Source organism: Balaenoptera borealis (assembly GCF_965194805.1).
Source record: "Balaenoptera borealis genome assembly, chromosome: 19".
Lineage (NCBI taxonomy): Eukaryota > Metazoa > Chordata > Mammalia > Artiodactyla > Balaenopteridae > Balaenoptera > Balaenoptera borealis.
Genome location: NC_138878.1, coordinates 14,836,692 through 14,862,462, shown reverse-complemented (window position 1 = coordinate 14,862,462; position 25,771 = coordinate 14,836,692). Strand labels below are relative to the sequence as shown.

General features: G+C 49.0%; 1 protein-coding gene across 3 annotated transcripts in view; it reads left to right on the top strand.

Annotated features, from left to right (window-relative positions):
- The window catches only part of ZFHX3 (zinc finger homeobox 3), a 423,800-nt gene that overhangs the window by 239,312 nt on the left and 158,717 nt on the right, over positions 1–25,771 (top strand). For all 3 annotated transcript variants that reach the window (XM_082369757.1, XM_082369756.1, XM_082369755.1), the window contains 2 exons: positions 11,275–14,045; positions 19,453–19,949. In XM_082369757.1, the coding sequence (XP_082225883.1) occupies positions 11,321–14,045; positions 19,453–19,949 (3,222 nt within the window). In that variant the 5' untranslated portion in view covers positions 11,275–11,320. The remainder of the gene's footprint in view (positions 1–11,274; positions 14,046–19,452; positions 19,950–25,771) is intronic.

The following is a 25,771-nucleotide window of genomic DNA, read 5'->3' as shown; positions in this document are numbered from 1 at the left end:
CTCACGTGGGAGTGGAATATGGTGGCCAGTCAAGTGGGACGGGTGGCCAGTAAAACCCTATGAAGCCCTCTTATTAATCATCATGGAAAGGGCAACACACCCCTGCCGTAGAAGTAACAGGCAATTAACAATAGAAATTGCCAATAAGTATCTGCAGATGGGTTCTCTCTTACTAGCAAAAAATGTATGTTAAAATGAGATGCCGTTTCTTGCCTGCCAAATTTACATTTCTTTTTTAACAAAATAATACCCACTATTGATGAGGGTGCAGGAAAATTGAGGCTCGTGTGCCAATGAGCATGAGTTGGAAAGGCTTTCCTAGAGGGCCATTTGGCCTATGCCGGGGAGCCTGAAATATTCCTAGCTTTTGAGCCAGCAGTTACACTTCCAGAAATACGTCCTAAGAAAATAGAGATGGAATGTTATGGGTGAAAGCCTAGGTTTTAAAGTAGGAAGGAAGGCTTACCTGCTTTCGAAGGCTGACTTAGCTAGTATGTGACTTGTATAAGGTATTTAACCCTCTAACCCTCAATTTCCTCATCTGTAAAATGGGCTGTTGAAAGGATCGAATGAAATGATGTCTATTTAAAAAGTGCTTAGAACCATGCCTGGCCCTACTAAGAGGGTAGTAATAGAGCTGCTACTTATTTTTATTATTTTGTTATTATATATGCACAAAGATTTATGAGAGTTTATTGCAGCGTTAACAGCAAAATATTAGGGATTGCCTAAATGTCCAGTAATAGAGCTTAGTGAAATTATGCTATGTCCATAGGATGCAGTATGTATGCACCCATTAATTCTAAGTTACGAAGAATGTTTCATGTCATGGGAACAGTTTAATGCCTAAATTAAGTTAAAGGGGCAGTCCACTTAAGGAGCAGTGTGATCTGAGGTTGGTAAAGATGTGTTAACTATCGATACATAGAAGAAAAAAACCTAAAAATTTTCTACCTCCCAGTGGCTCTCTGGCTGGTGGGATTGTATAGGTGATTTTTATTTCAGCTATTGAGCTTTTCTGCACATACCCCCAAATTTTTAAAATACCAAGTTCATACTCCTTTAGTAAGAAGAAATTATTTAAAATAAGTCTAACATGATGAGATGCCAGAATGAAACTGTTAACGGGCCAGATGGTACATTTTACATCATTTCCTAGCTTTTGCTCCACAGCCCAGTAGGAAAAACAGAGAGATCAGAAATGGGATCTTTTAAGAGGGATTTTTAGGAAATCAGAGATGAAAAGTTTTGGGTGCTGGCAAAAGAAGGCACTGAAGTAGTACACTCAGTGGGGGAAGGTATCCAGTTCAGTGGGGAAAGCACTGAGGGATGGGCGAGGACGGAGAGGCTGAGATACGCACCTGTCAGGTAGGAGGGGCAGTTGATGCAAGAGGGAAGTTAAAGGGGCTGCATTTGGTGGAAGGAGGGGCTGCTTCACATCTGGGAGGAGTGGGGATCCATGTGTTATGGTGCATAAATCCAGGTCAGGAGAGAACCATTCAGGCCAGAGGTGGACAAAGGATGCTGGCCTGTGGTCCTCAGGATATGGTAGAGAGGTCTCAGGGTAGACACTGAGGTAAGTACCTAAGTGTTGGGATAGCTGGTTAAATTGCCCCAAATCCTTTTTTTTTTTTAAGAAAAACACAGAGAATTAAGTCATAGCTGAGTCATTTCACTTTTTGTTACTGTATTCCTGGGTTTGGTGTTTTTGAACTGAGTGTGTCCGGGTGTATAGTAACAAATTCTCTTCCCCTAAATACCAGCTCATCTCTCCCAACACCCGCAGCCTGGGCTCCTAGACCTGGCTCTGCTTATGATCTCACGGCTCCACTGGAGCCAGAATAATCACGGTAGTTGTGGATTCCCTGCAGAATGGACTGAGCTAGCAGTTTTCACTTCCAGGCTGATTTATGTTCACGCTGGAAAGAGCACAGATGTACTTATTAGCAAACACGAAGCCCAGGGCCTGGACAATTCTCTGGGCCTTCCGGGCAATGGTCCTCCTGCAACACAAGAGACCTGTTCCAGCATGTGTGTGTTTTCTGACCTCGCCATAGTTACAGAATAATTCTTAAGGCTACTGGGAAATTGCTACCAAGAGGATGGAATCTCACTGATTTATGGTTTAACACTTACTGACTTATACGCAGCAGCAATATACAAATACAGTTATTGTATAAAGCACAGAGTGGAATTGGATATGGTTGGTTCTTCAGTGGCTTCCAAGCTAAACAGATGAGGGTATTATTTCTTTGCCCCTTGAATGAGGTTTCTACTTATCTCAGAATCTAGGTTGCCCTTGGCTTTTTTTTTTTTTGAGGCCAAGAGGATAGTTTATTCATTGTTGTGTATTTTCGCTAATGTGTTTTAGTCTAGGTTAAGCAACACCCACCCTCTGTAGGTCGCTGGGGTTCTTTTCTGCGGTGGCTGCTCCTGCCATTATATTTAGAATTGCTTTTCACCAAGTTAGGGAAATCTGTCCTGAATCAGGATCATGGGTGTCTTAGTAAATAGAGTGTGTGTTACTTGCAATTCCGCCTGACTTAGAATGGCCGTTTGTCTCCTCCAACCAGGGGGCTCTATCTAGGACCTCTCGGCTGAAGGAAGGGAAGACCAGTTTTCTCTGTCTGTCTGCACCTCCCCGTCCAGCCTCGCAGCCTCCCTCCTTTCATGAAGCTGTGCCAGGAATGGATTTCAAATGAAGATAAGGCTAGGGGATCAGGCTGGGTTGGCTGTTTGTAGGTATTTTGGGAGGTTCAACATGTAGAATTCCTGCACTGGACAATTTCTTTTTTCTTTTTATTTTGATATAATTTCAGATGTACAAGAAAGTTATAATAATAGGACAAAGAATTCTAACATACCTTTCCTCCAGACCCCCCCACCCAAGTTAGCATTTTCTAAGTTCTGTTTGTATGTTTGTATTTATGCAGGTCTGTACAGACACACACTCTCACACGTTTTTTTCTAAGCAGTTTGAAAATCAAGACATCATGCCCCTTCACCTCTAAATGTATCAGTGTCTATGTCTTAAAAACAAAGATATTCTCTTATATAACCATACTGCAGTTATCAAAATTAGGAAATGAACATTCATCTACTACTATTACCCAATCTACAGATCTTTATCAGATTTTGCAAGTTGTCCCAATTGTACCCTTTATAAGGAAAGAGAATCCAGATTCTTTGTTATGTTCATTGGTCACGTCTCTTTAGTCCCCTTTAATCTGTCTTTCTGCCTCCTGACTGACATTTCTGAAGAGCCTAGGACATGTTTTTTTAATAGATCTATTTATTTTTATTTATTTATTTATGGCTGCGTTGGGTCTTTGGTGCTGCGTGTGGGCTTTCTCTACTTGTGGCGAGCGGGGGCTACTCCTCGTGCTTCTCATTGTGTTGACTTCCCTTGTTGCAGAGCACGGGCTCTAGGCGCGCGGGCTTCAGTAGTTGTGGCACGCGGGCTCAGTAGGCACCTAGGACATTTTGTAGACTGTCCCCAGTTTGGATTTGCCTGATGCTCCCTCCATGATTAGACTCAGGTTTTGCATTTTTGGCAGGCATGTCAGGGAAGGGATGTTGTGTTCTTCTCAGTGTATCCTCTCAGGAGGCACAGGATGGCTATTTGTCTCATTCCTGGTGATCCTAACTTTGATCACATGGTGAACGAAGGTGATGTCTGCCAGGTTTCTCCACTGTAAAGTTACTGTTTCTTCTTCTGTAGTTAATAAGTGTCTTGTGGGGAGATACTTTGAGACTGTGTAAATATTCTGTAACTACTCAAACTTTCATCCACCAGTTTTAGTATCCATTGATTCTTTCCTGAATGGGTTATTATGATGATGGTTACCAAATGGTGTTTTTCTAAATCCATAATTCCCTCTGCATTTGTTAGTTGGATTTCCACCCTAAGCAAGAACTCTCCCTTCTCCCACTTTTTTTTTTTTAATTTATAAAAGTATGGAATCATGGATTCTTATGTTATGTATTGGGTGACAGTTCTTTACTCCCATGTAACTTTCTTGCTCACATCGTCCCAGGTTCAGGCAGTGAGAGCCCCTGCAGCCTGCTCCTGGGTTCTTTGGTCACACTCTCTTCATTCTTAGAGCACTTCCTTATGTTCTGGCTCAGAAAGATGCCCCACGCTCATCCTGCACTCTCCCTGCCCCAGCCCAAGAACCGGCCAGTTCTACAAGGAGACCTGGTTTCATTTAGAGGAGAATGGTTACACCACACATTTCTTCAACTAAGAGGAAAAGAAAGAATGTGTACAGGGATCATCTTTTTTTCTTCCCTCTCAAAGTGTTATCATTTCTCCTACTGTCTTAATTTTCCCCATGGTTTTTTTAAGCATCTATTACATCTTGGATGTGGACAGTACAGAGGTGAATGAGACATGGAACCTACTCTCAAGCTGCTTTCAGCCTAGTGGCAGAAATAGACCAGTCAACATATAATTACAGCAGTGCGATAACCCCAGAATTGCAATGTGTCGCCATATGCAAAACACTATGGGATCACAGAGGAGGAGGTTAAAGCTGATAAAGCTGACTGAGCAACCCGATGGATCACTAGGAATGAATAGAATCTTCGCATTTCAAAGGACCCCAGAGGCTGCCTGATGGAACCTCCGGCCATGGCAAGATGTCTTTTTTCTCCATTCATGAAACCAGAGTCAGCATTCCATTTGGGAGCTTTGATAATCTAGAGAAAGATTTTCATTTATATTGAGTTGAACTCTAATTTTTTATAAATTTCTCCTCATTACTCCTAGTTAAACCCTGAAGCTAAGTAGAAGACGCGGAACTAATCCTCAGTGTACGTGGCAGGCGGGCCTTCGCGTGGCTGAGGATAGTTGTCTTGCCCTGCAATGGGGACCCCTCTTTTCTTTGCTCTTGAGCTGATCGTGGTCAAGCCATTCATTTGTCAGTACCCCTCTTACGAGATTTCCCCATGTGGCTCCTAACATTCTTCATGCAGGCAGAGAAAATGATGGGGCTGTGATCCTGCTGAGTTTGAACAGGTAGAGGTACCCCCTGTAGCCCAGAGGCCACATTTACGTCTTTGGTCACCATGTCAGCTTTGGGCTGCCACTGAATTTGTAGTGAAGTAACACCTCCAGGGTTTCTTTGCATGAACTACTGTTAATCCAAGTCTCTTCCGTTCTCTGTTGGTTTTACTGCTTGCCTGAACTGAAATACAAGGCTTCCTATTTATCCTTTCAAAATTTCATCTTGTTTGTTTCAGCCTGTTGTTCCAACTTATCGAGGTTTTTTTATTTTTTAAGTCCTGATTCCACTAATTAGCATATTAGTTAGTCCTCTCGACTTTATGTACTTTGCAAATTGGTGTATGTGCTTGGTCTTGTCTGCCCCTCAGGTTGTTGATTTAAGTGAAGGGAACCAGGGATAAGGCAGGAATTAAGGCATGTCCCCAGGCACACTGACCTTTGAGTGGGTACTGTATATCCTCCTCTCCCCCCCCGCCCCGCCCCCGCCACCCCATGCTGCGTGGCATGCAACATCTTACCCCAACCAGGGATCGAACCTTGTGCCCCCTGTAGTGGGAGTGCAGAGTCTTAACCACTGGACTACCAGGGAATTCCCTGAGTGGGTACTTTAGGTAACGGCATCCTCCAGCTTTAAAATCAGGCAGACTTTATTATTTGAAAGACATTTTGCTACCCTAGATACAAAGAAATGATAAACTTTGGGATACGTTATTAAAATCAAAAAGTACCCCCTACTGCATTTCTCAGATCATTGAATCTAAGTGAAGCTGCTTTTCAGTTTATTTTATGTGGATTTTCTTACTGAACCTGCAGCTAATTGCTAATTCCTCAGGACTTTTTTCTCCCCAGATGCTATTCAGCAACTGTCGACTCTGTTCTAAAACTGTGAGGAACTTGCAGTATATAATCTATAACGTATCCTTTTAAATCAAATATATATATTTATATTTACTTTATCCAAAATGATGACACACATCACTCCTTCCCCTTCTCTTGTTTTATATTACTTCTGAGTGCTTTTTCATATTTAACATTGTATTTATTTGTTTGCAGTCTTTTCCCCACAAGAATGTAAGCTGAGACCTGTCTATTGTTGATTCCCTAGCATCTGGCACATAATAGGTGTGCAGTAAATGTTGAGTTAATGAATGAATGAATGAGTACATTTCTAGATTTATAGTTTCTGGAATCTGCCTTTTTTTTTCTTGAAAGAAGTCAGGATAATGGGCCTACCATACAGTTCTTTGCAACAGCAAAGAACTTTTATTCCCTTCTCTCCTCTATGAAGATATCCAAGTAAGAGAGTCCATTTTGAACTCTCCTCCCCCTCCACTCCCAAGCAAAAAAAAAAGAAGGGCGTGTGTATGAACTGGCAGTGTTCCATTACATAGCAATCCTGATAGCCCATGATCTTAGAACAGTCCCTGGTACCTAAAGATTGAATGTGAATGTCAGATGTTCTGAAGTTCTCCTTGAGAAACAGACACTAAAGAAAAACATAGTAGAGTGGCAAAGAACACAGACTCCACAGCCAGACTATGGTTTTGTCATTTAGGCTGCATAACTGGAGCAACCTCAGTTTTCCCTTCTTCAAAATGGGGATAAAAATAGCACCCATCTCACTCAGGACTTCTCTGGTGGTCCAGTGGTTAAGACTTCGCTTTCCAATGCAGGGGGTGCAGGTTCAATCCCTGGTCGGGGAGCTAAGATCCCACGTGCCTCACAGCCAAAAAGCCAAAACATAAAACAGAAGCAATATTGTAACAAATTCCATAAAGACTAACAATGGTCTACATCAAAAACAAAAAAAAAAGTTAAAAAAAAATAGCACCCATCTCATGGAATGTTATGAGCATCGAGGTGGCATTGAACCCACAGGCCTTACCATGATGCCACACACAGGAAGCGATGACTTCCCTTAAGATGATTTTCATTTTAAAAAGCCTTGGGAAATAAAGGCACAAAGGAGGAAATGAAGTAGCCCATAACCTCATCCCTTAGCAATTACCGTTGTAAAATTTTTTGATATAAATCTCATGTATTTCCATAGGCAGACCTATATAGGCTTTGTTCACTCAGCATCCTGTGTGATCATTTTCCCATGCCCGTAACTAGTTTCTTTTAAAAATGCTATTTTTTAACATCCTATGGAACGCTATGCACTGTAATTTATTTAGAGAGTACCTTGTTTCCCCAGATTATTTCCATCTCTTCTTTTGGTTATGAACATTGTGATGAATAATCTTATATCTCTATGCATTATCTTGGATTGTTTCCTGGAATGGGGGAATTGCTGAGTCAAAGGGCATGTGCATTTTTGAGGCTTTTGATACCCACTGCCAAATCGCCTTCAGGAAGCCGGTGCTCATCGAATCCCCCTCCAGCAGACCAGGGAGTCCCCGGGAGCCCTCCGGTTTACTTCTCTCTGGCGATGCTGCATGGGTTAGTCACGAGGCGGGGGGGCAACAGCTTCTCGCTGTCTCTGCTCTTCTTTGTTTTTCTTTTCTTACCCTTTGTTTCCTTTCTTGGTTTTCTGCCAAACTGCCTCTTGCGAAAGGACCGCCTAATTAACCCTGTGCTAATTAACGATTTAAAATTACACAGTGCGACTGTTCATGTTTAATTCTCCAGGAGCTGGCGCACCAGTGGAGCCCCTCCCCGTCCGAGTGACTGCACCTCCCACCCCGGCTTCCCTGTAACTGTTGCGTGGAGCCCAGTTCTGTCTCCTTAAGGGAATGGGGGATAAAGCTGTCACATCACATCTTCTCAGTTGAAAGAGGGAGATGGGGGGGGGTGGCGCCCAGGATGACAGGGTGGAGTTTTATAATTTTAAACCATCTTTGAAAAATAAAGACCGATATTGGCAAAGATGCAGGGGCTTTACAGGTAGGTTCCAAGGAAGCTGTAACTTGTGAGAGGAGAAGACGTTAGAACTTTTCTGTGCAAGATGACTTCTCACACGGCAGAGGGAGGTGCCCAGCAGAGAGTGCGAGGCTAGATCCCTCCTGTCTCTTCCCTTTAACTCTCTTACTGGAGAGATGTGCTCAATTGAAATCTAACTGAATTCTTAAAACCACACACACACACACAAAAACCCTTGCTGCGTACAACACTGGTGGTCATGAGTAGAGCACGTCTGTGTTGGGGATTTTGGGGTGTAAATGGCTGGAGGGAAGCAGGCTGCAGGAGGGGTTGCGGGTTTGTGGTGTGTGAGCTGGCCCTGGCGGTACTGGAGGATGAGGAGGGGTGCAGAGCCGCGGGTATGGGGGCTGTGAGAGCACGGGGACCCGCTGGATTCCCAGGCTGCCCTCCGTAACTGAAGATCATTGATTTTACGGGAAACCGTGTTTACAGACAGAGTGCCGATCGACCTGCTGAGTTGACTTCTGCCTCCTTAAGTAAGAACTATCTTTTTCTTATTGACTGGCTGATAAACAGAGTGAAAGGAACTGCCGGCCGGGTAGGAGAGTGGTAGAGGGCCTGAGGTCCTGGAGCTGAAGGATGGGGCAGGGCTAAGAGATTTCTTCATCTCTGTGCTCTGGTCCCCTCTTGGCCACCCGCATCCCTGCGCTTCCCAGGGACTGGTGGGCGGGCCCAAGACTGACCCTGCGTGGTTACCTACCAGTGCAGGTCCCAGGCATGGAGGAGCTGGTGGTCTGGTGAAGATGTTGTAAAACAGAACGTGTCTCACTCAAGCTTTAATAATGCACATCCCCTGGGCATTTGTATTAAAAATGCAGATTCTGATCTGAGAGTCTGCGTTTCTCACAGGCTCACTGGTGAGCTCACTGGCCCTGGACCACACGTGACTTAGCAGAGTTGTAAGAGCTTCTGATTGCCCTGGCCAGCAAGCGTTGAAAGGAAGCCCAGAACTGGTGCCTGAGGTCCAGAGTGGGATCCTTCTTTCCCACCAGCATCTCAGTGGGCTGTCGCCCCTGCGAATGAGTGGCCCCCTGTGTGTCCCCTCGCGTGGGGCTAGCGTCACCGTGACAGGCGCATCTGTCTTTGCCTATAAGGTCATCTTTTCTTGACACCTTTTGCTGAGGAATAGAAAACAAAGTTAGGTGAGTTTTTAGAAGTCCCAGTCCCTTAGCTGGATGATTTGTGGAGGAGGAAGAAGAAGAGAGCAGAGCAAGAAAAGCCCACCAATTAATTGGTAAATGCTTGCAGGTTTCTTAGCCCAGTCCAGGCTGGAGAGGAGATTGGCTTTGCTGTCGATACACAAGTCCCTGGTGAAGCATCAAAGCTGTTCTCCTTTATCAATCGTGGCCTCCCCTTCCCGCATGTTCCTGTAACTTACCAAGCATTTATGACATTGATTTTTACAATCGGGCTGTTAACCCTCCCGCCCCTTCAGGCCTGCCAACCTTTTTGGCCTGAGCTGTCAATCAGATGTCATCCAGCCAATTATGTGCATCCTTAGGAAGAGCCACCCTGGATTCTCACCTGTATCCCAGCTGAGCCTTGCGAGGAAGTCTCATTGCATTTGCTGTTTGGTTTGGTGAGGTTATCTTTGTTTAAAGTCAATATGTCTTTTCTAAGGCACACGGAACCTTGTTGTAATGGAGTTTGAGGTTATATGCTGAGAGGTGGTGTGTGTGTGTGTGTGTGTGTGTGTGTGTGTGTGTGTGTGTGTGTGTGTGTGTGTGTGTTAAACAAAACGTGACCCGTTCTTCCGAAAAGTTGTTTCTCCTGAGACTTCTGGTAAACCTGCCTCCCCCGTCTTTTCCCGAGGGGGAGCTATTGGCTCACTGTGCAGGCGAGAATCAAGCAATGAAAAAAGAGTGGGAAGATGGGGGTTGGTGGGGAGGGAGACCAAACCCAGCCAAAACCTTCATCCACTGTGTGTGAATGAGATGGTGAGTGGAGAAGCAGCCAAGTGTTCTCCTGGAAGGAGGTGTGGCGGGAGGGTGGCCTGGGATTTGCAGCGAATGGTCAGGGCCGTGCGAGGAGGCGCTGAGTTGCCTGCTGGAGTGGGGCCGGACGGAAGAAATACTCCTGTGATGTTTTTGCCACAGGAGCAGAGCGGTGGCGGGTGATCTGATGTCTCCCTCCCCAGGGACGCAAGGTCTCAGAGGGCAAATTCAGCTTAGTGGCACTTTGGAGTCGGAAACGGAAAAGCCCCAGGGCTGAAGGACAGCTGCTTTGGGTAGCGACTAATAACTAAGAGGCAGGTGTGGAGCGGGGGCTGGCGGAGCCCAGCTGCCATCTCGGCTCGCCGCGAAGATCCTTGACAGCAGAAACCACCCAGCCAGTGGTGAACAGACAGGCTCACCCAGACAGGGCGAGATCCTCTCTGCTGGCGGGGAGTCGGCCTGTTGAGAGTCTGGGCGGTTCTTCTTAGAAACATCAAGCTCACGTTTTGCACCTACATATTTTGAGTCTGAAACCAGCTGAGTCACAAGCAAGGGTGTTCTGTGGGTTGTAGGGACGGGATGGGAATTGGGAGATCCGCCTTCCTCAGCGCCCGGATGGCATTGGCCTCGTTTTTAGATTTAGGCCCTCAGTTTTACTGCTTGTAAAATGGGACGATGTCTCCCAGACTCGGAGAGGATGAATGCAGCCGTGGGCCCTTTTGGGGGCTTCGCAGAGCTCGTCCAGGCCTGCACGCTTGCCCTTGAGCCCCGTAGTCCTCAACGCTTTTCCGTGAGCTTCTCAAACTAGAAATCTGGTCAGTAAGAGCAACGGCACAGCTTCGCCTCTAAATCAAATGGCGTATCCCCTCCCAGGTTCATGATCCTTCCTCGAGGGCTGCGAAGTCTTCCTCCTCCTGTCTGTCCTTCCCCGGCGTCCCCCGGTCCCCCAGGCAGTGCGGGCAGCCGGGGTGGCTTTGTGCTGCGATCTGTGTGCAGCGGGGCCGCTGTTCTGTGTCCTCGGCGGGGCCTGGCCCCTGTGGCTCGTCGCCCGGCCCCGACTCTGACGCTGTGCTTGCAAAGAACACAGATTCGAACCCGTCTCCAGGGGTAGAGCTGCCGACAGTCTGAAGACAAAGAGGGATTCTCCTGATGCCCCTTTCCCCGCACCTCCACCCCCGCTCCTGCCACGCACCCCGGCCGTGACACCCAGGGGCGCCGCTCACCCTCTGTGCCTCGACGGGGTGGGGCGACGGCCGGGGTCCCCACTGCCCTGTGGTCTCTGTTGTGGGTGTGGACAGAAGCCTGTTAGAGCGCTCTGTGTGGGACCTTAGCCTCGGCCCTCCTAACCTCTTTCCTTTCTCTCTCTCTTCCCCCTCTCTCCCTCCTCTCCCCCTTGCCTCCGCCCTTCAGGTCCGATCCGTACTGGGTGCAATGAAAGCTCCACGCAGGCCTTACCATGGAAGGCTGTGACTCGCCTGTCGTCTCGGGGAAGGACAATGGGTGCGGTATCCCTCAGCACCAGCAATGGACTGAACCCAACAGCGCCCACCTCCCCGACAAACCCAGTAGCATGGAGCAGTCCGCAAGCGAGAGCCACGGGCCCCTGGACGGCCTGAGGGCCCCCTTCAATGAGCGCCTCGCGGAGGGCACCGTCCCGGCCGGCCCCGCGGCCGAGCCCGCCGGCAAGGAGGTCAGCTGCAACGAGTGCTCGGCCTCCTTCGCCAGCCTCCAGACCTACATGGAGCACCGCTGCCCCGGCGCGCGCCCCCCGCCGCCCCTGCGGGAGGAGAGCGGGGGCGACAGCAGCGAGGAGGGCGACGAGGAGAGTGACGTGGAGAACCTGGCCGGGGAGATCGTGTACCAGCCGGACGGCTCGGCCTACATCGTCGAGAGCCTGAGCCAGCTGACCCCGGGCGGGGGCGGGGGCGGGGGCGGCAGCGGGCCCCTCCCGTCGCTCTTCCTGAACTCTCTCCCCGCCTCGGCGGGCAAGCAGGGGGACCCTTCCTGCGCTGCGCCCGTCTACCCACAGATCATCAACACTTTCCACATAGCCTCATCCTTCGGGAAATGGTTTGAGGGCCCAGACCAGGCTTTCCCGAATACCTCAGCCCTGACGGGGCTCAGCCCCGTCCTGCACAGCTTCCGCGTATTTGACGTGCGACACAAAAGCAACAAGGATTACCTGAACAGTGACGGCTCTGCCAAAAGCTCCTGCGTATCCAAAGATGTTCCCAACAATGTGGACCTGTCCAGATTTGATGGCTTCGTGCTCTATGGCAAGAGGAAGCCCATCCTGATGTGTTTCTTGTGCAAACTCTCCTTTGGGTACGTCCGTTCGTTTGTGACCCATGCGGTGCACGACCATCGAATGACCCTGAGTGAAGACGAGCGGAAACTTCTTAGCAATAAGAACATCTCCGCTATCATCCAAGGGATCGGCAAAGACAAGGAACCCCTTGTAAGTTTTCTGGAACCAAAAAACAAAAACTTTCAACTCCCTTTAGTTTCCACCGCTAACCTCATAGGCCCTGGACACAGTTTTTATGGTAAATTTAGTGGCATTCGAATGGAAGGGGAGGAGGCTCTCCCAGCCGGCCCTGCCGCCGGCCCCGAGCAGCCCCAGGCTGGTATCTTGACCCCCAGCACCCTCTTGAACCTTGGCGGGCTCACCAGCTCAGTCCTGAAGACCCCCATTACCTCAGTCCCCCTGGGGCCTCTGGCCTCCAGTCCTACCAAATCCTCAGAGGGCAAGGACTCTGGGGCAGCAGAAGGAGAGAAGCAAGAAGTGGGCGATGTGGATTGCTTCTCTGAGAAAGCAGAGCCGGCCGAGGAGGAGGCCGAGGAGGAGGAGGACGAGGAGGAGGAGGAGGAGGTGGAGGAGGAGGAGGACGAGGAAGAGGAAGAGGAGGAGGAGGAGGAGGACGAGGGCTGCAAAGGACTGTTTCCAAGCGAGTTGGACGACGAGCTGGAGGACAGGCCCCCCGAGGAGTCTGGGGCCGCAGCAGGTAGTAGCAGCAAAAAGGACCTTGCTCTCTCAAACCAAAGCATTTCTAACTCCCCCTTAATGCCTAATGTGCTCCAGACCCTGTCGAGGGGCGCAGCTTCTACTAGTTCTAATTCCGCTTCTTCCTTTGTTGTCTTTGATGGTGCGAACAGGAGGAATCGTTTAAGCTTTAACAGTGAGGGCGTCAGGGCCAACGTGGCAGAGGGCGGCAGGAGGCTGGACTTTGCTGATGAAAGTGCCAATAAAGACAATGCCACAGCACCAGAACCAAATGAAAGCACAGAGGGGGACGATGGGGGCTTCGTCCCCCATCACCAGCATGCTGGCTCCCTCTGCGAGCTTGGGGTGGGGGAGTGCCCCTCGGGGAGTGGCGTGGAGTGCCCCAAATGCGACACGGTCCTGGGCTCCTCCCGCTCGCTGGGCGGCCACATGACTATGATGCATTCTCGCAACTCGTGCAAGACACTCAAGTGCCCCAAGTGCAACTGGCACTACAAGTACCAGCAGACGCTGGAGGCGCACATGAAGGAGAAGCACCCGGAGCCGGGGGGCTCCTGCGTCTACTGCAAGAGCGGGCAGCCCCACCCTCGGCTGGCCCGAGGCGAGAGCTACACGTGTGGTTACAAGCCTTTCCGCTGTGAGGTGTGTAACTACTCCACAACTACCAAAGGCAACCTCAGCATTCATATGCAGTCCGACAAGCATCTCAACAACATGCAGAACCTGCAGAACGGAGGGGGCGAGCAGGTCTTCAGCCACACGGCTGGGGCGGCGGCGGCGGCGGCGGCCGTGGCGGCGGCGGCCGCGGCCAGTATCGGCAGCTCCTGTGGGGCCCCCTCGCCCACCAAACCAAAAACCAAACCCACCTGGCGGTGCGAGGTGTGCGATTACGAGACCAACGTGGCCAGGAACCTCCGCATCCACATGACGAGCGAGAAGCACATGCACAACATGATGCTGCTGCAGCAGAACATGACCCAGATCCAACATAACCGCCACCTGGGCCTCGGCAGCCTGCCCTCGCCCGCGGAGGCCGAGCTCTACCAGTACTACCTGGCCCAGAACATGAACCTGCCCAACCTGAAGGTGGACAGCGCGGCCCCAGACGCCCAGTTCGTGATGGGCGGATTCCAGCTGGACCCCGCCGGGCCCATGGCCGCCATGACGCCCGCTCTAGGTGAGGCTGACTCCGTGTGTGTCTGTTCTGAGGATGGGAGTTAAACCGGGGGAAGCTGAGAGCGGGCCGAGATCGTGTTGACTTGGTGGATTCTGTCGAGTCCTGTGGATTTGGGGGATCTTTATTTTCTCGAGAGTTGTTTTGTGCTCGACTTGAGCGTCCAGCCCTCACGTCTTTTTCTCAAGAATCCCTTGAACTCTGTGTGAGCCTGTGGAAGGTGATTTGCGTTCAGCAGAGACGTGGTTGCACTCCGGCTCCGCGGGCCAGGATTAAAATATAAGTGTTTCCTCTAGTTTTTGGCTTCGGGTCAACTTTCCCTTCTGTTCCCATTCCCCCTTTCTCTGTCCCTTTCTCGATTTGAAAAATTGCCACAATTCCTCTAAACTTTGGGGTTCCATTAAATATTTATTGAAATGTACAGGAAACGGTAGCTGGAGTTTTAAATAGGGACAGTCATCTCCGGAAGAGGAACGGGAAACCGTAGTGTGTCTTATTTAAATAAGCCAAGGCTGGTTCTGAGCTGACTGGGAGCCACCCAGATACGTTTCTCAAAGCTCTCCAGTGTTTTCACCAGGACCTTGATGAAAGAGACGGGTTCTTTCTCTTTCTTACTTTGCATGAGTTGCCAGTGATCAGTATAGTTGGGAATTAGATGACCCTGGGGCGCCGTGAGGAGTGGTGTGATAGATGAGAGATGACTAAATGCTAAAGTTGTAAATTAAAGAAAGCCCAGTTTTAACATCAGATCCCGGTTAACGGAGCCTTTGTTGCCATGGAGAACACGGCTCTATGTTAGAAGACGCGGGTTGGCCGTTTTACCGTTGGCTTAATAGAGCTAGAACGGGACCAAGAGGATAGGATTTGAATGCCAAAAGCCATGACTCTTTCTTTGTTTAATTTTTAAAAAAGTATTTTATTGGAGTATAGTTGATTTACAGTGTTGTGTTAGTTTCAGGTGTACAACAAAGTGAATCAGTTATACATATACATACGTTCACTCTTTTTTTTTTTTTTTGAAGATTCTTCTCCCATTGACAGAGTATTGAGTAGAGTTCCCTGTGCTATATACTAGGTCTTTATTAGTTATCTATTTTATATATAGTAGTGTGTATATGTCAATCCCAATCTCCCAATTTATCCCTTCCCACCCCCCACACCCCCGGTAACCGTAAGTTTGTTGTCTACATCCGTGACTCTACTTCTGTTTTGTAAATAAGTTCATATGTACCTTTTTCTTAGATTCCACATATAGGCGATACCATATGATATTTGTCTTCCTGTGTCTGACTTACTTCACTCAGTATGACAGTCTCTAGGTCCATCCATGTTGCTGCAGAAGCCATGACTCTTTATGTACAAAGAATCATGACCATTTCTGGGGGAGAGCTTCTGTAGCAAGAAAATGTACAAACCAGTTTCGCGAGGACCAGTGTGATGGTTGGGCCCCTCCTGCCCCAACTACGCGTGCCTCGGACACACACTGCCTGGTCTTCATTCCCTGATCCCGCTAACCCCCTGAGACCAGCAGTGATGTCCTGAATGAAACAGGATACCCTTCCTGACATGGGAGTGAGTTGTTCTCGGCAACAAAGCGTGAGCAAGTGCCTTTATCCTAGGATGGCTTAGGTTCATGCCAGAGGGCTAAACCTCCCCAGTAGGCACGTCTTTATTCGTGTGGTGTTGCAGTGCTAATTGCTGCTGATGAGTTGTATTTCACAGCATTTAATTTGTTGTTCCTACCATGCATTTAAATTTGAATCCTTGCTACTTTAATCTTGTATTCTGTTTTGGAACATTGACCTGTTGATCTTTTCTTACCAAACAATTTGAAGATGTTTTACCCACTGGATAATCATGGATGCATAGAGATCAGTCATCTTATTCGTCCCCAGAGTGAACCACAGGGGATGCACACCTGGGAGTGGCATCAGTACTCGAAGACTTTTCACTTTTTAAAGCCTATGGGAATTGGGGTTTTCTCGTCTGGAGGTTTAAAATCTTGGAGAGGCAGATCTTGGAGTAAATCAAAGATAATGTTAAGTGGAATGAAGACACAGAAAATGGATGGGTTCATACTGGGTCACAATGAAGACTTTTTAATTACCTTGAAAACCAGTAATTCTGACTAAGGCTTGTATTGAGTGGTAGAGAAATAGTTTGCTTTTAACACCTGCTGTCTGTGAGTCTGCGGGGCATCATGCATTCCGGGCAGATGGCAGATGCACATACACAGAGGGTCCAGACTTCATTTCTTAAAGAGAATACAGTGATAGAGTGCTTCCTTCTGAAGACCTTACCCAGGTAGCCAAGGAGGGCCCTGAATTCCCAGTGTCGCTGCTTGTCAGCCGATGTGAGTCTCTGGAGACCTCCTGTGCCTGCCTTAAGCCACAGGAGCCGTCGAGGTGGAGTGAGGGCGACAAATACTTTATGCCGGAAGCCGGCGTGGGTATGATAGGACGTGTCCACTTGGACCCACAATTTAAGTCGCACGACCTCTGTAGAAGCCAACGTATACAAATGAAAAGAGCGTAACTTTCAGTTCTGTCTGCAGCTCAACTGATTCTTCCTCAGGCCGTTTATGAGAAGGCTGTGGGCGTTATTAGGTATTACTGGGCTCTACAGGGGGAAGGTAGTGTGTGTGAACTACACCCTTGCTTACACAGTTAATGTTCGCATACTGCCTTTGACAGAAACTTCTCCTTCCTGTTATCAAACAGATGCTGATCCTGGGGATGCTTTCTTCCCAGAGGCCTTCAGGGAAAAGTTCGGCACCCTTGGTCTGGTCTGGTTGAATTTGCCTCCATTTGTAGACCAGATATTAGGCTTGAGGCCAGATGAACATCCTTCCAGACATTCCTTTGGACTACAGTTGAGCACAGCACCGAAAAATGGGTAGCTTGCCAAGGCGTCTACATGTTTCCCGAGCAGCCAGCCAGCCACAGGACACCTACATGAGCTTTAAGAGCTCCTCTGATTCTGCTTTTGATTGTAAAAGGTGTCTTTTAATCCCTCTGCCTCTCTGAGGGTGTGCTCATGGGCGGGACTCAGGTACCAGGGTGTCAGCTTCCAGCCTTCAAGTCAGGTGTGTGGGGAGATGGGGCCCACTCCTCTCCAAGACCATCTGTCCGGCATGATTCAAGAGTGGGCACCCGCTAAGTTCTCAATGTGGACGCTCTCCTCCCACCTGCTTGTGAATTGGGTGAGGTTCCTCTATTTCTTGGGGGCTGAATTAGTTCCTTGCAGCCCTATGGATTTGTAGGATTCCAAGCCCTAGGGGTGTTTCTCCAGGGTATAGTTCTCAAGGGAGTTTTGGCTTGCCTGTCGCCCACATTTCACTGCTTCTCTGCTTCTGTCTTTGATTTGCATTTCATTTTAAGAGCTTGGGATGGCAATAGGGACCTATTTCCTCTGCGTGTTCCGAGGACTTCTCATTTTCACTCAGGCATCCAGCAAGTGACAGCTGAATTTCTCTTTAGAGCAATATTGATGTGCTGAGGTTAAATTTAAAAAGTGAAAAAGATCTGATGTTTCAGGTGGTCGGCATCAGAAACAAATATGTGTTTGCTCCTTGTCTTCCCCTCCGGGCAGTTTCTGCTTTCACTGAACACCGCATGTGTTTCTCGGATGCTGCCCGGCCTTCGTCCCCATCAAGGGATGGAGCTTTTAGGCTTTTTTCCCCTGTCTCTTTTTCTCTCTTGTCCTAAAAAGAATGTCACAGTTATGGCTCCTCTCACCAGGGGAGATGGCAAGAGAGAAGACAAGCAGAAAGCTTCCCCAGTCTTCTGACACGCGTGCGCAAAAGATTCCTGTGTCTTGCTAGACTGTCCACAGGCTTCAGATGCAGCCACTCTGCTCAGTCAAGCCTGTACTGAGCTGCTCGCTCCAAGTGCCTTGTGTAGCATAAATAAGAAAACCTTTTTTTAAAAAAAAAATAATAATAACGTCTTTTCCTTGATTAGCCACTAACTTGGATTCTAATCAGTCATTAAAAAAAAAAAAAAATAACCTCAGCCCAACCACATGTAAAAGGTCAAGTTTAAATATCAGTTGGGGAGTGACAGGGGCAGACGTAATAGCTGAAGCGTGCGTATGTTTAGGGGAGAGGCGGAAAACAGAAGCCGGGGCTCAGCGTTCTGCTTGACTGTTCGCTTCTAGGTAATGGAGGGAAGGCTGCTCTTTCCAGGCCTTTCCCGTGCTATAAATAAGAGCTCAAAGTATCAATTTACCGCCGGTGAATGAGAGCCGGTCCCTGGTTTACGCAGCGCAGTGATGGACTGAAAAAGGGCAGGGGTGGAGAGGGAGGAGCTGAGCTTTCTCAGACCCTTTTTTTTCAGGGCTGTGAGCTGACCTTTGCCTTTCACTGTCCATCTAAATCCAACTTCCCAAACCTGTAACATTTTGGCTGCTTTTTACCTTGTCTGGCACATCAGACGTTTGAGCCTCTGAGCAGGGGCCTATGTACCCTCTAGAGGTTCAACAAGGAGAAGACTAGACCCTCGTCCTAAAGAGGCTACACCCTGATGGGGACACCGGCCAGCATGAGGCTCTGTATGTGGCTGAAATACGCCAAAGGAGAATGTGACATGTCCCATAGTAGACCTACATTCCGCGCCGTGTAGGGGGCTCATGGAAGGGAAATGATCGTACTCTTGGGGAGGTGTGGGAGGAGCCAGTGCCACTGACAGGCAGGTAGGCTGTTGACCAGTGGGGTGTGACGAGGAATAGGGAGATCATTCCCGAAATCTCAGATTTAGAGCTGTGCTGTCCAATACAGTAGCCACTAACCTAAATGTAAATGAATTAAAAATAAATAAAACTAAAAATTCAGTTCTTCAGTTATACCTTAGCCATATTTCAGTTGTCCAGTAGCCACACGTGACTAGTGATTTCCACACTGGACAGTGCAGATACAAAATGTTTCCATCTTCGCAGGAAGTTCCTGTTAGATAGCGCTGCCTGAGGTAAATTCTGGGCCCACTTCTGATTCACCATGAAGGCGTGGTGTCTTCAACATTTCAGGGACTGGAGTTTCAGATTCTATTATGTCCAGTGAATGATGCTTTTATTTCTGTCTTTTCTTGGGTCTGAGCGAGGAGCTGAATTGAAATATTCAAGAGATTAAGTGGTTCCTACGTTCTTCTAGGCGTTCTTTTCCAAAAGAAGAAACAAGCAAACAAACAAACATACAGCCTTCCACACGTTTCAGAATGTCCGTAGGAAAGATGTGAACACATCAAGTTGATTTTTGTTGCAGTTTTTCCCAGTTAGTAGCACCTTGCAGTGCTTGAAATGGGATCTCTTCTCTGCTGGAACCTGGGTTGAGGGTGGGGGAGGGCCGGTGGTGCCTCAGTTAGGGCTGCCGCTGTGAGCCTGGCCTCTGATTCTCTGCCCTTCTCCTTCCCTGCAGTGGGCGGTGAGATCCCCCTAGACATGCGGCTCGGGGGCGGGCAGCTGGTGTCAGAGGAGCTGATGAACCTGGGCGAGAGCTTCATCCAGACCAACGACCCGTCGCTGAAGCTCTTCCAGTGTGCCGTCTGCAACAAGTTCACCACGGACACCCTGGACCTGCTGGGGCTGCACATGAACGTGGAGCGCAGCCTCCCTGAGGACGAGTGGAAGGCCGTGCTGGGGGACGCGTACCAGTGCAAGCTCTGCCGCTACAACACGCAGCTCAAGGCCAACTTCCAGCTGCACTGCAAGACAGACAAGCACGTGCAGAAGTACCAGCTGGTGGCCCACATCAAGGAGGGCGGCAAAGCCAACGAGTGGCGGCTCAAGTGCGTGGCCATCGGCAACCCTGTCCACCTCAAGTGCAACGCCTGCGACTATTACACCAATAGCTTGGAGAAGCTGCGGCTGCACACGGTCAACTCCAGGCACGAGGCCAGCTTGAAGCTGTACAAGGTAAGACCCAGGCTGTCTCTGGAAGGGAGTTCATTGGATCCCCTGGGTGACGGGGAGGGCTGGGGGTGGACAGACACAGAGGGGCTGGTGGCTGGCTGGCACCCTGGCGTTGGGAGGGGAGCTGGCAACCTGGCGGTGGGCTTCAGCCGGGCACTGCAGGGTCTGTGTGTGGGGTGCCTCATTTGGGGGGCAGGTTGTGTTTCCAGCAGCCCGATACTGTACATTGTTTCCTTTACCCTCCCACTGTCTTTAGAACTGGCTTTCCTCCTACCTCACATTTGCCATTTCCCTAGTTCTGGCTTTGCCTTTGGTCTCCTGTGTTTCCCCTCTCTCCTGCAGGCTTTCTGTTCTCCTTTTCCATCTGGTTATTCCCCGTTTTTCGGTCTCTTCTCCCCGGATGCCCCCTGGGGTTCTTTGTTTATGTTTGTTCATTCATTCATTTATTCAGCAGGCACACATTAAGCCCCAGCCATATACCAGGCCCTGTTCTGGGCCTACATCCATACACAAGGTTGACAAAAAGTCCCTTTCCTCCTAGAGCTTCCATTCTTTTGGGGGGTGGAGGGATGGATGAGAAACACAATGGCTAAATTAGATGGTAGTAAATGCTGTGGGGAAAAATAGGGTCAGGTGAGGGGCCCCTTTGTTCTTTTTCGCTCTGCTTCCCGTGTTCTATGCCTCCTTTCTCTTCCTCATGTTTAAATTTTCCTTCTTCTTGCCGGGCTTCTCCCATCCTCCTCCTCTTACTCTGTCCTCCCTGCTTCTCCTTCCTTCCTCACCCCATCCTTCCTTCCTCACCCCATCCCTCCTTCCTCACCCCTCCCTTCATCCTTTCTCTCAGTCCGCAGACGGTAACAAGGAGGAGGTGCTCGGATACTGTAAATAGTCCTTTCACTGGCATGGCAGAATTGCTCCAGACGCTTCTATTGATTTTCACTGGACTTAAAGCCTCACCTTTTTCTCTAATCATCTCATAATGGCTTTAGTATGAACAATCAGGTACCAATTGCCATAAATCTGCCCAGCCTCCCTCTACGTCCCTTCCACACCCTCTCTCTCTCTTTCCATTTCCCTCCCTGTTATTGTCAGTCTCTCTTCTTTCCTTTCACACCGTTTCCCACATCTCTGGGCCAGCGAGCGCCAGGTTTCCCCTCACCCTGAGCTCCTTCATCCCCTTTCTGCTTATGGTGATTTTAAACGGAGACTCCAAATAAGGAAGACTCTCATCCTCTCCCCATATCGGCCTCTGCTGAGATTGATACGTGTGATTCATTTTACCATTGCTCATTCTCAGCTTGTCAAGAGACCTGTGTAACATGGATGAGAAACCATTTTAGGGAAAGGAGGAGAAAGCAGGCATGAGGTAGTGGGAATAGAATGTTCTGGAATTGACTGCTGACTCTGGCACGGATGGGCTCAAGCATTGCAGAGGGGAGGGTCTGGGCACCAAACAGTCACTCTCACCCCTTGTCCTCTGTGAGCAGGGCCCTCCCTGGATGGCTTCACCGTGTGCCACCCTTGGAAGGAAAGGCTCCTTGCCATCAGTTTAAATCGGAGGTTTTCATTGGCCACAGGGTGGTGCCGGTGTGGTCACGAAAACCTGATGGAGAAACCGGTGGAAAAAAGAGTTTCTAAAGGACCCGACTGAGTGAAATTAGTACAGAGGACCCGGTGTGGCCCTGGAAGGTTGTATGCAGCTTTGATGGAGGTTGTTTAGAGGTGGCACGAAGCTGGCCTCTTCCATCTGAGGAAAAACATTGCCTTTTAGATTATAAAATGCGTGGGGTGGTGATTAACTCTTCATGCTATGGCCTCCAGTAAGAGTGGACCAGCCCTTGGATTTGCTTCTGAAGGGCCTGGAACCTGGAGGATTCGCTAAGTACATACCTTTTTGGTCCCCGGACCTCGTGCACTGGTCACACCTAGAGGGTCGGGCTGTGGTGGTTTCCAGGGCGGATGTGAGGGAAGCAGTTTGAGTGTTTCCGTTTGTGCTTTGCTGAACTAGCTCTGGATGCTCATCCCCTGCCTTAGTTTTCTCATTTTATGTATGTATATATATTTGTGTGTGTTTTTGAAGATGGAGGAAACTCCTGCTCCAAAAAGGCAGCATAGCAGAAGCGTAAGTATTGGGATGCAGGGTAGAAGGTGGGAACCAACGCTTAGAGGGGAGGTGCCCAGGCAGTGCGTTTGGCTGGCACATCTTAGGGGTGACTTCCACCCACATTCGGGGCAGAATCCCCTGTGTCAGGAGCCGAAGGTCGTCAGTCTGGTCTCATTGGGTAACGAGTGTCCCCGTGACTCCGCTGTGGGGGTGGGGAGTTCTCCCACCCACTCCTGGATGTGACCCAGAAACTTCGCATCTCAGTGCCTGCCCCGGGCCTTTCTGTCGTACAGCGTGACTGAGATAAACTCCTCTTGTCCCTGAGGGGGGTCCCTCTCACAGGGTCTTGTGAGTCCTCGGATTTGGGGTGGGGCTTGGAGGTGTTTGAGAGTCAGTTTTTCTCTAGGCCCTGGTGTGGCCTGTGGTAAATGGAGATTGATTGCATGTTATTTTTCCTCTTGCTAATGTAATCCATTAGCCCAGCACATGCATAATCAGTTTAGAGCACAGTTAACTGGATATAATCGAGTTCTTTACTGTCTGCTAGAGAAACAGCTCCAGATGCTGCTGACCCGGGGAGGGCACCCGGCTTCTCACACGCGGCCCTCCTCACTAACCCCTTCCCCAAGGCCTACCCTGACCCCCGCCCCGCTCCCATGCCACCCACCCCATCTTGGTCCCCTGGCAAATTACTCATGATCGGTCGGCGAGATACCCGCACTTGCTTTCTGTTGCATCTGCTCAAGTGGTCGTGATGCATCCGACTTCCTCGTCGGTCTCCCAACCTCTTTCCCCTCCTCTTCCTCTGGCATGCTGAAGGCGACAGAGCAGCGGTCTCGGGAGATGCAGGCAGAAGTGTAGCTTTCCGGTCTGTCCTTGGACACACTGGTCCAGAGTCATTTCTCTTGGTGTCATAAATCCTGGCATGTACGTTGCTGGATTAGGACTGAGCTGTCTGAAAGCATGAGATAATTCCTAATCTGGACCCGAGAGGGTTGGGCTAATCTGCAAAAAGGAGAAACTGGCGATACTCTCTCTCTTGCCTGGCTGGAATTGTCTAGTTTGGATTATTGTGTGAGAGCAATTTTTAAATCGAGATTAACGTTGTTCATCGAATTCTTCCTCCCTGCCTCCTGGAAGTGAAGGGAAGTGGGGGTCAGCTGGGGAGCCCCAGGCATCAGATGGAAGCTGTTTCCTTTTTTCTTTGCCCCCAGGTTACTTTTCTGAAGTGCTCGTGATTAAATTCCTTGAGTCTTTTTTTTGGGTCTTAAATAGCGGTGGCTCTGGTCCAGCCCCCAGTGGTCGTATGTCCAGACCCTTAGAGTTGCCGTTATGGGCACTGTGATAGATTGACACAGAGACGCAGCGGGAAGGCCAGGGGCCCCAGTCAGGCTTAGAGGCTGAGCTCTTGGTTTTTTGCCTATAGTGATTCATCTGAGCCGGAATGGAAGTGTGTTGTGGGAAAGGTACTTGTCTCTCATTAGGGCTTGAGCTCCAGAACGGGAATTCCTCACCTTACTGCTTTCCCACATAGATGTTTCACTCTTCTCCTAGAGGACCTGCTCCCAGGCCCCTGTCTCCCACTCCTTCCCCCCACAGAGATGCGGGGTGTTCTTGCTTGTCTTAAATAGGGGGGCAGCAGGTACTGATAACGACTGCCCTCCACTCTCCTCCATGCTAGCACAGATCCTGAGTCCAGTTTGTGGGTTCAGAGCTAGTGGGAGCTCTTCTGTGTTTATCTGGACTTGCCTGCTGTGTGGCTTCCCTGGTGAGCTCTCTGAAATTTGTAGTGTTTTCCGCTTGGGGGAGGAGGGTGCAGAAAGGGCAGTTGGAGATCAGTGCACACCTGCCAACTATTAGAATCTGTTTTTCACTTTGATGTTTTTCTTCACCTGAGAGTCATTGGGATGGAAATCCATCAACTTGAGCAGAGAGATTAAGACCCCACCAGAATCTATTACTCAAACAGTTCCCAGCTGAGTTTTCTTTGATTGGGCCCAGCCCAAAAGTTTCATATTAATCTTAAATTATACACAAAGAAGGTTGTCTACCACAGGGTTGAGTCTGGGCCCCATGTGAGCTGCATCGGGCCAGCTAGGCAAACCGAGGGGGAGACGCCAGATCTATTCGGTTTCAAGTAGGAGGTAGAGTATGGCACCAACTGATTGAACAATACTTACCCAAATTCTCCACATAGTGGGCTTTGATGCTTGCCATCCTTTTGGGATTATTCGAGGTAGAATGAAGGAAGAAACCCTCTGTCAGACTCTGCATTACTTCAGAATCCATCTTCTCAGTTCTTTCCCTGACGGGGTTCACTCTCCCAGCAGGGCAATAAATTCACCATAGGATGGATGGACAGATTGGAAGATGTACCAACAAGTCAGACAGAGGTTTGGTTTGCAATTTGCATTCTTCATGCTCCTTTATGGGTGCACGGGGTGGGGGTCTTAGGCACACATCGGCACGCTTCATGCCCACAGATGGTGACCGGCAGCCTTTGTCTTGCTTGGAAAGCAAAAAGCTGTCCCTCCTCCCTCCTCCCTCCTCCCTCCTCATCCTCTCCACCCTGGTGTGGCTTCATGTTTGAAGCCCTGGTACAGGTGCCATCTGGTTTCCATTGTCACTCTGGAACCAGTTTCCTCAAACCTTGCTTTCTCATTAGGTCGACTATTTTTTTTAAGTGCATACTTATGCCTTCTCCTCTCCATACCTTGGTGCTTTCAACCAAAAATGAAAGGCAGGGAATGTTTTCCTGTGGTTGATTTAGAAGGTGTGAAGGGCCAGATGTTTTGGTAAATTTGAACACGTTTCGCCTTCATGCCCTCCATCTCCCGGAGCAGCTGGGGGTCTGAAGTTCATTTCCCTCACTTGATGGCTGGGCTCGCGGGATGGGGGGCTTCTGGGGCTGGGCTGGGAGACTGCGTGCACATGGGCCCCATGGTCACCACTGGAGAGCCCGGGGGGGGGGCTCTGGCAGTGTTTCTGGCCACACGATAACTTCAAGGGGACTCTAGGAAGGTTGAAAAATCAAATCTTTTTTGGAGGCAGGGCTCGTGTTGGGACAGATTTTAATCCTTCACTGCTGTAGGAATTATGGCCAACATATGATATAGGAACGTGTGGCCATCGCACGGCCAGTGGGTGCAGTGTGAAAGATCGGCACCTCAGTGCAGTCCTGCCCTCCCTCCAAAACCATCCCACCCACCTTCATCTGAATCCCTCTAGTGGGTGCCATTTCATTCAACACATTCATTCAGCTGATTGGCTTTAAGCACAAGCTTTGCCTAGATCCCTCTGGTTACTGCGTTATACACACCTTCATGTCAAGGAGGTTGGGTCATTGTTACCTTTTGGCTCCACGCTTTAGATAACCAAATAATGGAATTGAAATCTTATTAGGTGTGCCCGTTTTTTTAAAAGTCCAGCAGTAAATATGCTACCTGTTGAAAAACCAGTTTCATAACCATTAACCATAACACTTTCCCCTTTTTTCCAGATGCTTTTAGTATTTTTATTTTCTCTTTTTTCCCCTGCATCCTTTTTGTGGATGGTAAAGAACTGATCAGACCCCTTTATATTATTATTGTATTCTTAATTATTTCTTCAAGACTGGCATCCCATGTTTACCTCAAGTGTAAGCTAATAATAAAATGTGGATTCCTTATTTTTATGGTAGAAATTATTAGTGTGAGTAATGTGTGTTCACTGTAGAAAATTT